Source organism: Lontra canadensis, unplaced genomic scaffold, assembly GCF_010015895.1.
Source record: "Lontra canadensis isolate GAN:19392208 unplaced genomic scaffold, GSC_riverotter_1.0 scaffold88, whole genome shotgun sequence".
In the NCBI taxonomy this organism is placed as follows: Eukaryota; Metazoa; Chordata; class Mammalia; order Carnivora; family Mustelidae; genus Lontra; species Lontra canadensis.
In genome coordinates this window covers 6,361,038-6,371,994 of record NW_022631082.1, presented here as the reverse complement: position 1 = coordinate 6,371,994, position 10,957 = coordinate 6,361,038, and the positions used below count along the sequence as shown (strand labels likewise).

Sequence of the window (10,957 nt, the reverse complement as noted above, 5' to 3'; positions counted from 1 at the left end):
GGGAGGGCGATCCTCCTGCATTCTTGCATCATCAAGTATCAAGTAACAATTTAGAATTCATGATGGTCTTCAACAGTTGGCATTAGTAAATTGATTAGTTTCTCTTTGTTCACAAATTTTTGTTCTAATCACTGAAATGGGATCTACTGGATTTTTTTTTTTTTTTTAAGGAAACACCCGGAGATCTTTTTTAAAGATTTTATTTATTTATCTGACAGAGAGATCACAAGGAGGCAGAGAGGCAGGCAGAGAGAGAGAGAGGGAAGCAGGCTCCCCACTGAGCAGAGAGCCCGATGCGGGGCTCCATCCCAGGACCCTGAGATCATGACCTGAGCCAAAGGCAGAGGCTTAATCCACTGAGCCACCCAGGTGTCCTGAGGTTTTTTTTTTTTTTTTTTTTTAAAGATTTTACTCATTTATTTGAGGGAGAGAGTGTGAGTAAGAGAGCATGAGCAGAGGGAGCAGAGGGAGAAGAAGACTCCCCACCGAGCCAATATGGGGCTCGATCCTGGGACCCTGAGATCATGACTTGAGCCGAAGGCAGCCCTTTAACCAACTGAGCCACCAGGCGCCCCTCTGCTGTACATTTTATTTCCCTGTTACCTCATTACTGAGGTGATGGACATTTTTAATATACAGCATTTTATCTTCTGTTCAATATGTTTGACTTCTTTGCCTTTTGGATGTGCGTCGGTTCATTTTCACTCCGCCAGCTGACCTTTTATATTGCAGGCGTTGCTGATACTTTTCCTTGTTTGTTTCCTTAATTATCTTCATTTTAATATAGTAGAATTTGCCCGTTTCTAGTTTTTTCTTTTAAGATTTTATTTATTTATTTGACAGAGAGAGAGAGAGACAGCAAGAGAGGGAGAGGGAGAAGCAGGCTTCCCGTTCAGCAAGGAGCCCAATGCAGGACTCAGCCCCAGGACCCCAGGACCCCAGGACCCCAGGATCATGACCTGAGCTGAAGGCAGACGCTTAACGACTGAGCCACCCAGGCACCCCAGCTGTTTCTGATTACTCTTACTTACTTACTCTTTTTCTTCTGGGAAAATTTTCCCTATTCCTGCGTCAATAAAATCTCTCTACGAATCTCGCACATTTAAATCTAGAATGAATTGGCTATTTTCCATGGAATATTGGGGAATACAGTGTATTTTTCCAAGTGATTAACAGTGTGAGCCTGCCTGTGTGTAAAGTGTTCGTGATATTTGCACCTGTGCCTCAAGGACTGCTGTCCCTTGACTGACTTTTCATATTAAATACCAGCCTCTTGAAGGCACTTCCTACCCTTGTCTGTCTGCTTATCGCACTGCTGGTTAGTGCTGTATTGTCTGGAATAGTATAGCTTAAAAATTCTTGATGGGTGTTAGGTAGACCACCACCTTGTTCTTCAGAAGACTGTCCTTTTCTTGACATTTGTTCTGTCTGTTGGGCTTGGAGGAGTACTTTTGTTGACTAGTAAAGAATCTGTTTGGGGGATTATGGAATTCTATAAAAATACTACTTGGGAGATTCTTGGGTGGCTCAGTCAGATAAGCATTTGCCTTCGGCTCATGTCATGATCTCGAGGTCCTGGGATCGAGCCCCACATCAGGCTCCGTTGCTCAGCAGGAAGCCTGTTTCTCCCTCTCTCTTGCTGTCTCTTTCTGTGTCAAATAAATAAATAAAATCTTTTAAAAAATACTATTTGGGAGTGGTGACATCTGGATGACACTGAATTCTTGTTAAGAACAATTGGCATCAGTTCACTTACTTCTACTTTGACATTAAGCAACAATTTTAACATTTTTCTTTTCTTTTTTAAAGATTTTTATTTATTTATTTTTGACAGAAATCACAAGTAGGCAGAGAGGCAGACGGGGGCGGGGCGGGGGCGGCGGGGTGGCAGGCTCCCTGCCGAGCGGAGAGCCTGATGCGGGGCTCTATCCCAGGACCCTGGGATCGTGACCTGAGCCAAAGGCAGAGGCTTCAACCCACTGAGCCACCCAGGCGCCCCTAACATTTTACTATGAGGATCATTAAACACACTTTAGTCTGCTTTGGTACTGAAATTGGCTTGGATAAATTAGGAACAAGCTTTCAAATGTCATCTCAGTGTAATCCCAAAGGATGGGCTCAGTTCTTCAACAGGGTGTGAGTACACAATGCAAATTATTGTCTGTCTTTGTAGAGACTCAGTGTCTGGAGTGTTTGTTGGGAGCTGTGTTTGCCAAACCTATAACAAATTACAGACACTCAAAAGGAAGATAGGAGTTTCATGTCCCGTAATGTTTGCATTAGTGCTTTAGGCACAGTGAGGCACACTTTCCTGTAGGGTTGGTGGGGTCACTCCCCAAATCCCAGTTCCCAGATACCATCAGCAAAGGAAGAACTTTGTCATCCAGGATTTCTAAGGGTAAGCAATCTCAGGCCTGCTAATGTTCACTCTCATCTGCACACTGGCTAATAGGACTTTCTATGAACCTGGTCTACAGTTCCATTGTGGAAAGAGTTATTAGGACTGACCCAGGCACCTCATTACTCCCTGGACCCACAACAGGAGAGAGGTTCCTCGTCTGCTGTCACTCCACTAAGTCAGTTCTAGAATTAGAATTGCTGGGTTGGGAGCTTTTCTCTGCTTCCTAGGCAGGGACACCATCGGATGACTGATCTCTTTCAGGGACCAGTATTTAGGGGAACGAATCCACTGAGGGATTCCCGGGCTTGGGCTGGTCTATCCTGCTGCCTTCCCAGCAGAGAAGCTAGAAATGAGTGAAGTAGGGAGGAGAGCCTCCAGAGTGGCTGGTTGGGGATCACTTGGACCAGGAATCAGAAAAAAGGGGATTTGCTAGGGTTTTTGGAGGAAAGCACTGTTGAACTCTGTCTGTTTCACATTATGAGCAAATTCACTCTCAGTAGCATCGTGGAATTCAATAAAACCCCTTGCAAATTGCATGCCTTGACATGTTCCTCAAGGTTACCAAGGTCCTGTTTACAGTGACACGGTTCTGTCAGAAAGTCTCTTCTGGTATCTTATCATCTCAGTATGTGTGCCTTTGTGTGCTAAAAATTGGTGGGAGGCAACTCTGGGGCTCACGAGTATATAGATTTAGGGGATGTCTGTGTTCTCGCCTTTTCCTCATGTCTCAGTTGTATGTTCTGAATATCTTCCTGGTCCATGAAGTGAGACGGAGCACGGAAACTAAAACTGATTCTGTGTTAAAGATATACAAACAAATTATAATTATACTCTTCTATGAAAATGCTGTTCATGCAGCTGGATGTGACTGTTTGTTGTGGCCTGGAGGACTTTAGGATATTGTGGCCAGCTGGATCTTGTAACATTTTGGATCCTCCTGGCTTCTCATGTTTGGGGATGGGACTAGAAGAAAAGGCTTCCATATTTCCCCGTTTCTGTTGATAAAACATCACGCACTTGTGACCCTGTGCTTCATGGAGTGCTGTGTGCTGTGGTGGGTATTTAAGGAGAAGATGGGAAGTTTTTCTCACAAAGAATTGATAGTCTTAAGATGGAACTGTTTCTTTTATCTGCATAGCATTTCTCCAAGGGGTTCTGTTCCCTGAGGGTAGAGAGACATGGAGACTGGAAGTGATCACAGTAAAAATGTAGCAATAAAGTCGTGTGTTCGTGATGCTCTTACATTCATGAGGAAGTGAGTGTGGCCAGAGAGGACGGGTCTGATGACCCAGGCATAGAGTAAACGTTGAGAAATCAAAAGTCCCATGTGAGTTTCTTACGAACTGAGTAGAGATTGACGGTGCCATCCGTCTCCCCGACCCTCCTGTACACATACGTGGGATGTTTCAGGACTCAGTGGCCTTTGAGGATGTGACTGTGCACTTCAGCCTGGAGGAGTGGGCTCTTCTGAATCCATCCCAGAAGAAACTCTACAGAGATGTGATGCAAGAAACCCTCAGGAACCTGGCCTTAGTAGGTAAGCATGATGACATTCTTACTTACAAGTCCATTAGTGAACCAGTATGAGTTGTTCATCAGGGCTGTTTCAAGAGGTGAAATGTGGAAAGGGGAATATGTTGGTAAATAAATCAGCCATGGTGACTGTTCATCATGGATCTAGAATCTTAAAAACTTGAATATTCTTTTATAATTTGTGATTTTTTTCCTGGTCTGCATTTTAGGAGAAAAATGGGAAGACCGTAACAGTAAAAGTCTGTATAAACATCATCAGACAAATCTAAGGTGAGTCCCACTTACATAAGAACATTGTCTCTGGCGGTGCCTGGGTGGCTCAGTTGGTTAAGCGGCTGCCTTTGGCTCAGGTCGTGATCCCGGGGTCCTGGGATCGAGTCCCGCATTGGGCTCCCTGCTCCTTGGGGAGCCTGCTTCTCCCTCTGCCTCTCTCTCTCTCTGTCTCTCATGGATCTCATGGATAAATAAATAAAATCTTTAAAAAAGAAAAAAAAAAAGTTTCTCTGGGGGCACCTGGCTGGCTTAGTCGCTAGAGCGTGCAACTCTTAATCTCAGGGTGGTGAGTTTCAAGCCCCAAGTAGGGTGTGGAGCCTACTTAAAGTCAAAAAAAAAAAAAAAAAAAGAAAAAGAACAAAAAATAGTTGTCCCATGAGAAAAATCTTTGTGATAATATTAAAAAAAAAAAGAAGCAAATAAAGCAAATCAGATCATTTTTAAGTTTTTATCATCAAATGTTTTTTCTCTAATATGACAGATGTTCAATGTTTGAAAAATAATAACATGGAGAAAGTATTCAGAAACCCCACTTACGGTTATCATTTTTGATCATAGCTGTGATCAGTTCCTTGCAGAATGGTCCGCATGTACTCAACTTTCAGACAATCAGAAAGCACAAAAAAATACACTTTCGGGGGGAAAATGGTAAAAATGTTGAAATAACTTAATAAATATGAAATTATGAAGAAGCCATTAATAACATGCTTCTCATTTTTACAGCAGGCCTGTGGTAGAGAGACCCTGTAAAAATAAAGAAGGTAGTCCATGTGAAGAATCCTTCAGCCAGAATCCAAATCATAAGCAGATAAATAAAAGTCCTGCTGGAATAAAGCTACGTAAATGCAGTTTCTGTGGACAAGTCTTCAGGCATCATTCATCCTTTAGCAGGCACATGATCTCTCACACTGGCCACAAACTGTATGAGTATCAGGAATATGAAGAGAAGCCTTATAAGTGTAAGGAATGCGGGAAGGCCTTCAAGCATCGCCAGTCCATTCGAGTGCACGTAAGGACGCACACTGGAGAGAAACCGTACAAATGCAAGCACTGTGGGAAGGCCTTTAAGCATTGCCAGTCCATCCGAAAGCACGAAAGGATCCACACTGGAGAGAAGCCCTATGAATGCAAACAGTGTGGAGAAGCTTTCCGGTATCGCCACAACTTTCAAAAGCACGAGCGAACTCACACTGGAGAGCAGCCCTACAGATGTAAGCATTGTGGGAAAGCCCTCAGTTGTCTCAGTTACTGCCGAATTCATGAAAGAACTCACACGGGAGAGAAACCGTATGAATGTAAGCAGTGTGGGAAAGCCTTCAGTTACGCCAGTTACATTCGGATCCACGAGAGAACTCACACGGGAGAAAAGCCCTATGAATGCAAGAAGTGTGGGAAAGCCTTCAGTTGTCCAAATTATTTCCGAAAACACGAAAAGACTCACACTGGAGAGAAACCCTACGAATGTAAGCAGTGCGGCAAAGGCTTCAGCTGTCCCAGATCCTTTCGAAGTCATGAAAAGAGACACAGGGGCGAGAAGCCCTATGAATGTAAGATATGCGGGAAGACCTACAGTTGTCCCATCTACTTTCGAAATCATGAGAGGAGACACAGCGGGGAAAAATCCTATGAATGTAAAATATGCGGTAAGTCCTTCAGTTGTCCCAAGTATTTTCGAAAACATGAAAGAAGTCACACGGGAGAGGAGCCCTGTGAATGTAATGATTGTGAGAATAGCTTGACTCCTTTCCCTGTATTTCAAAGACACGTGATAAAGCACAGCGGAGATGGACCTTACAAGTGTAAAGAGTGTGGAAAAGTCTTTGATTGCCCCACTAACTTTCGATGTCATGAGAAGATACACAGTGGAGAAAAGCCATATGAATGTAAGGAATGTGGCAAAGCCTTTGGTTCCTCCATGTCCCTTCAAAACCATGAAAGAAGTCACAGTAGGAAAAAACCTCATGAATGTAAGGAATGTGGTAAAGCCTTCAGCTTTCCCTGTTCCCTTCAAAAACATGAGAGAAGTCATACTGGGGAGAAGCCCTATGAATGTAAGCAGTGCGGGAAAGCCTTCACTTACCTCAGTTCTATGCAGAAGCACGAGAGGACTCACAGCGGGGAGAAGCCCTATGAATGTAAGCAGTGCGGGAAAGCCTTCATTTATCTCAGTTCTATGCAAAAGCACGAGAGGACTCACAGCGGGGAGAAGCCCTATGAATGTGAGCAGTGTGGGAAAGCCTTCATCACCCTGTCCAACGTTCAGAGGCACATGATCAAGCACACAGGAGATGGACCGTGTAAGTGTAAGGAGTGTGGCAAGGCCTTCGATTGTCCTAGTTCATTGCGAACCCATGAACGTACTCACACCGGCGAGAAGCCCTATCAGTGTAAGCATTGTAGTAAAGCCTTCACTCGCTCTAGTTCTTTACGAAACCATGAAAGAACTCACAATGGAGAGTAGCAATGTGAATGTAAGGAATGTGGAAAATTCTTCGTTGTAGTTCTTTCTGAATACACAAAAGAACCGACACTGGAGAGGAACCTTGCAAACACAAACAACACGGTAAACTCTCCACTCCCTATGATGTTCATGTACGTGGAATTCATACCAGAGAGAAACTCTCAATGTAGGGAGAGTTGTGCAAGCTTTCATTGATCACACAGTCTTTGGAGGACACAAGAGAGTGCACACGGGGGAAAAAAACATATAAACGTAAAGAATCAGGGAAAGCCATCCATGCATTTCCATGGGAGGCCACAGAAGAACTCATTGGAGAATTCTGTTGAATGTAAACATCATAGGAAAATTTATTTGCCCCATCTTCCTAAAAAAACCACACGAGAATATACAAGGGATAAATACCTTATAAATGAAAAATAAAGGAAGCTTTTTAATTAAAAAAGATATGTTCAAAGTCATTTGAAAACCTGCATTGTAAAGAAACAGTGTAAGTAATATGGGTAAGCCTGATGCAAATTACTGTACAATAAATGCTTCCCCAGATTCACAACATGAAAGAAATGTTACTAACATTACACATAGGTTGTCTTCTGTGACTCTTTCTTTATTCACCAGTTTTATTGAGAGAAGTTGACCCATTACTGCATAAGCTTAAGACATGTAGCCTGATGGTCTGATTTACATGTATTGTGAAAAAGCTACAGTGCTCATTCTTCAAGTGATTCTCTGTTTTGTGGATTTCTACTTAGTTTTGCAAGTAAACATTGAGGTGGGAAAATACTGTGGGTTCTCACTAAGCAGTGGTTTCTAAGTTTAATGGGTAGTTTTTTCCCTTAAGTACAATGCTAGTGTTTTTCATTTTGAACACTGTTTCATCCGTGGATGAACTGAAGTCTATTTTTTAACATGCAAGTAGGTTTAATTTTTACATAAATTTTTCTTTTTTTTTTTCCCCTGTACGAATAGGACTGTTGAGTAATGTCCTGTTACCCTTAAAAATAAATTGCCAATTATTTTACCAGCAAAAAAGGGTTTAATAGCAGAGAATTGCAGTTCAGGATAAGGAAGGCTACAAAATGCTATAGGCAATTCTGGAAAACGAAGAGGAATGCTCATCTCTAAAAGAAAGGGGACTTGGAAGGGAGTGTTATGAACAAAATATTGGTTGGAATAAACGGGGACATTCAGAATAATATGGTGGCTTCTCATTGGCTGAGTCGTGACTGTCATTGGCTAGGCTGTGGCGGGGAGAGGAGGGACCCTTTCTTCCTCCTGCTGGGACACAAAGTAATCGCTAACGTGGTATTTCAAGGTACGTCTCTTCTGTTGAGGGTGCGATTGAGGAGGAGAGGTAGGGCTGGGAACTTCCACTGCTGAGCTCCTGATTCCATTTTCAGCAGGTTTCCTGATGTTATTTTTTACATTTCTTCTTTTGATCAAGGTTTTTCTTTGAAAGCATTGCCGATTAAGAATCAGGTTTCCCAGGGACATCTGGGTGGCTCCGTTGGTTAAGTATCTGCCTTCGGCTCGGGTCATGATACCAGGGGCCGGGGATCAAGTCTCTGTTGAGCTCTTTGCTCAGCAGGGGGTTTGCTGCTCCCTCTGCTTGTGTGTGCATTCTCTCTCTGATAAATAAAATCTTTTTTTTTTTTTTTTTTAAGATTTTATTTGTCAGAGGGAGAACTTTCAGGCATTTCCCCTCTAAAGTCTGTATCTTCTCAAGGTCAGAAGTGGTGGAGATCATCTCAGGAGTGTTGAGCCAGCATCCCCTTATTGGGTACATTGTTTTGTTTTTAAAGATTTTATTTACTTATTTATTTGAGAGAGAGAGACCCCGAGCAGCGAGAGGAGCAGAGGGAGAGGAAGGACAAGCAGACTCCCTGCTAAGCAGGGAGCCCAACGTGGGGCTCGATTCCAGGACCCTGGGATTATGACCTGAGCTGAAGGCAGACGCTTAACCGATGGAGCCACCCAGATGCTCCTGGTTACGTTGTTAGGCATATCGACAGGCAACTAAATATAACAGAAGTAACATGACAATTCCGGATTGTGTGATGATTCCGAACCAGGACTCTAGATCTGAAAGTAACTAGGATTGACACCTGATCCAACTTAGAGGAAGAAGGCGCCCTCTGTGACTACACACCTGGAGTCCTGTATCTCTCTTGGAAGTCTCCGCTTAAAGCAGCCACGAATGCAGAATAGTGAATATTGCATAAACACATGGAAATAACTAACCACCTGCATTTGGGAGGATACGGTATAGTACAGGTAGAAACATGAGGCAATAGCTGATGAAATTTTTGTAGAACAACAAAGCTTCAAAGACTTCTAAGAGACTTTTTAAAAAAGATTTTATTTTTTTTTGTTGTGGGGGAGAGAAAGAGACAGAGATAGGAAGAGAGTGGGAAGGAGAGGGAGAACCAGGCTCCCCTCTGAGCAGGGAGTCTAATGCGGGGCTTGATCCCAGGACTCTGGGATCATGACCTGAGCCTAAGGCAGACGCCCAGTCGACTGTACCACCCAGGCACCCCTGAAAGATTGTTCTTACCTCAAACTGTTGTTAGTGATATCCAGTAAGGTTGCTAATTCAGAGACCGTGAGCTTGGAGGAGAACCCAGAGTTAACATTTCACATGACCTGTGTAAGAATTAATTTTTCACATGATTATGATTAGGCTATTTCTGAAAGACCATAATTAAGAGATTTCTCTGCTTTGCAATGGCTTGGAATGCACAGACAAGGGTATTGCGTTTCCAAAAAGTGCAGAGAAGAGGCAATAGTGAGAAAAAGGTATACTGGCTCAGTCAGGACCATTTGCGAAAGCTCTCTGGGCCGATGTAGGCCCCTTCAATTCTGGGAAATTCTGTACCTTCCATTCACCAGAGGGGGTGTGGGTCCAGTCAGGGTTTGGTCCTTTGAGATGTATAATGAGTATTCGAGTCTGTTCCGTGAAGTTTTGGCAACCCAAGGGTTGGTTCACAGTTCCTGAAAAGGGCCTTCTCAATGAGGTTGAAGAGTTGGGAGTTGTCTTTTCCAACACACAAAATCTCCACGTTGTAAGGTGTAATGCTTAAGGTGGTAGTCTCAGAAGCGCACCCTAAAAAGATTGTTCTACCAAAGCATGGTTATTTGTAATAGAAGCAATTAGTTTTTGCACAATTGAAGTAAATTTCTTTTTATTAACCCTGGGTCACAGGAGGCAGGGGCTAGTGCATCGGCTGGCCTGTGACTGTGTCAAAGGGTGAGAATCTGAGTTCCAAAGGGTGGATCTAAGATTTAGAAGGACTAACCGCAGTGTTAGCACTAAGTGTTTTGGAAGGTCTCCACAGATTTGTCTCTGCAGATTTTGCCTATTTAGTCTTAATAGTTAGTTAATAGTGTGGTGGACTCTCCCTCAGGTTTGAGGACCATAAGCATCATGACCTTTGTAAAACCAGACAACCCACACAGACTTGTGGAAGCACCTGACTGGGACAGTTCGTTCCCTGATTGCTGTAAAGTTCCAAGAGGGGTTCCCGAGGTCGGGATAATCCTCTCTAACAGAATTGTAGTGACAGTGAAAGGATTGGCCTTTCTACGGGGGAGAACTTCAGACCAGTGAGAACATACACAAGCCATACCCAAAGCAGACTCATACCCGTTATAGGAAAGTGTTGAGATCGGTTTCCCTGCATTTATACATGGAATGGTATGGATAAGCGAGGTAGGCACTTTCTGTGGCCTTATTAATATTTCTCCACCAAAATTCATCCATGATTGTTACCATTTCATTAGTAGACCAATAATTTAATGCATGTGTAGTGGTAAGCAGTGGAGATTTATTTTAAGATCTTTTTTGACAGCACAAGTAGGCAGGGCGGCAGGGAGGGGGAGAAGTGGGCTCCCCGCTGAGCAGGACCCCCTCCCCCCAAATGCAGGGCTTCATCCCGGAATCCTCAGATGCTTAGCAGACTGAGCCACCCAGGTGCCCCAGTAGTGGAGATCATAGAAGTTCTGGGAGGACTGAGTTGTTATTTGGCTCAAACCAGAGTTCTTTTAATCAAACCCACAATTATTAGATATCTAATATCTTTTATTTCCTTTTATTTCCATGTTGGGCATCTCTCTTTTCTGATTATCATTTGGGAGACCATCCCTTCAGAACATGACAGAGGTTTAGCTATTGATTTCGTCGAGTGCCTTTTTTTTTTTTTTTGGTGGAACTGTCAGCGGGGTGGTTTCCTTTGGCCTGCAGGGAACTGAATCTGGAATGCCGGGAAACATGAATGATAGCCAGAGCAGCTGGC

The 10,957-nt window shown here is 43.4% G+C and overlaps 1 protein-coding gene across 1 annotated transcript; it reads left to right on the top strand.

The window, feature by feature from the left end:
* Positions 1 to 3,775: 3,775 nt before the first annotated feature.
* On the top strand, positions 3,776 to 7,576 carry LOC116883121 (zinc finger protein 709-like). The gene is made up of 3 exons (XM_032884101.1): positions 3,776 to 3,938; positions 4,144 to 4,204; positions 4,931 to 7,576. Exons 1-3 carry the CDS (start codon positions 3,803 to 3,805, stop codon positions 6,666 to 6,668), a joined length of 1,935 nt encoding a protein of 644 aa, XP_032739992.1. The 5' UTR covers positions 3,776 to 3,802; the 3' UTR covers positions 6,669 to 7,576.
* Positions 7,577 to 10,957: the final 3,381 nt, after the last annotated feature.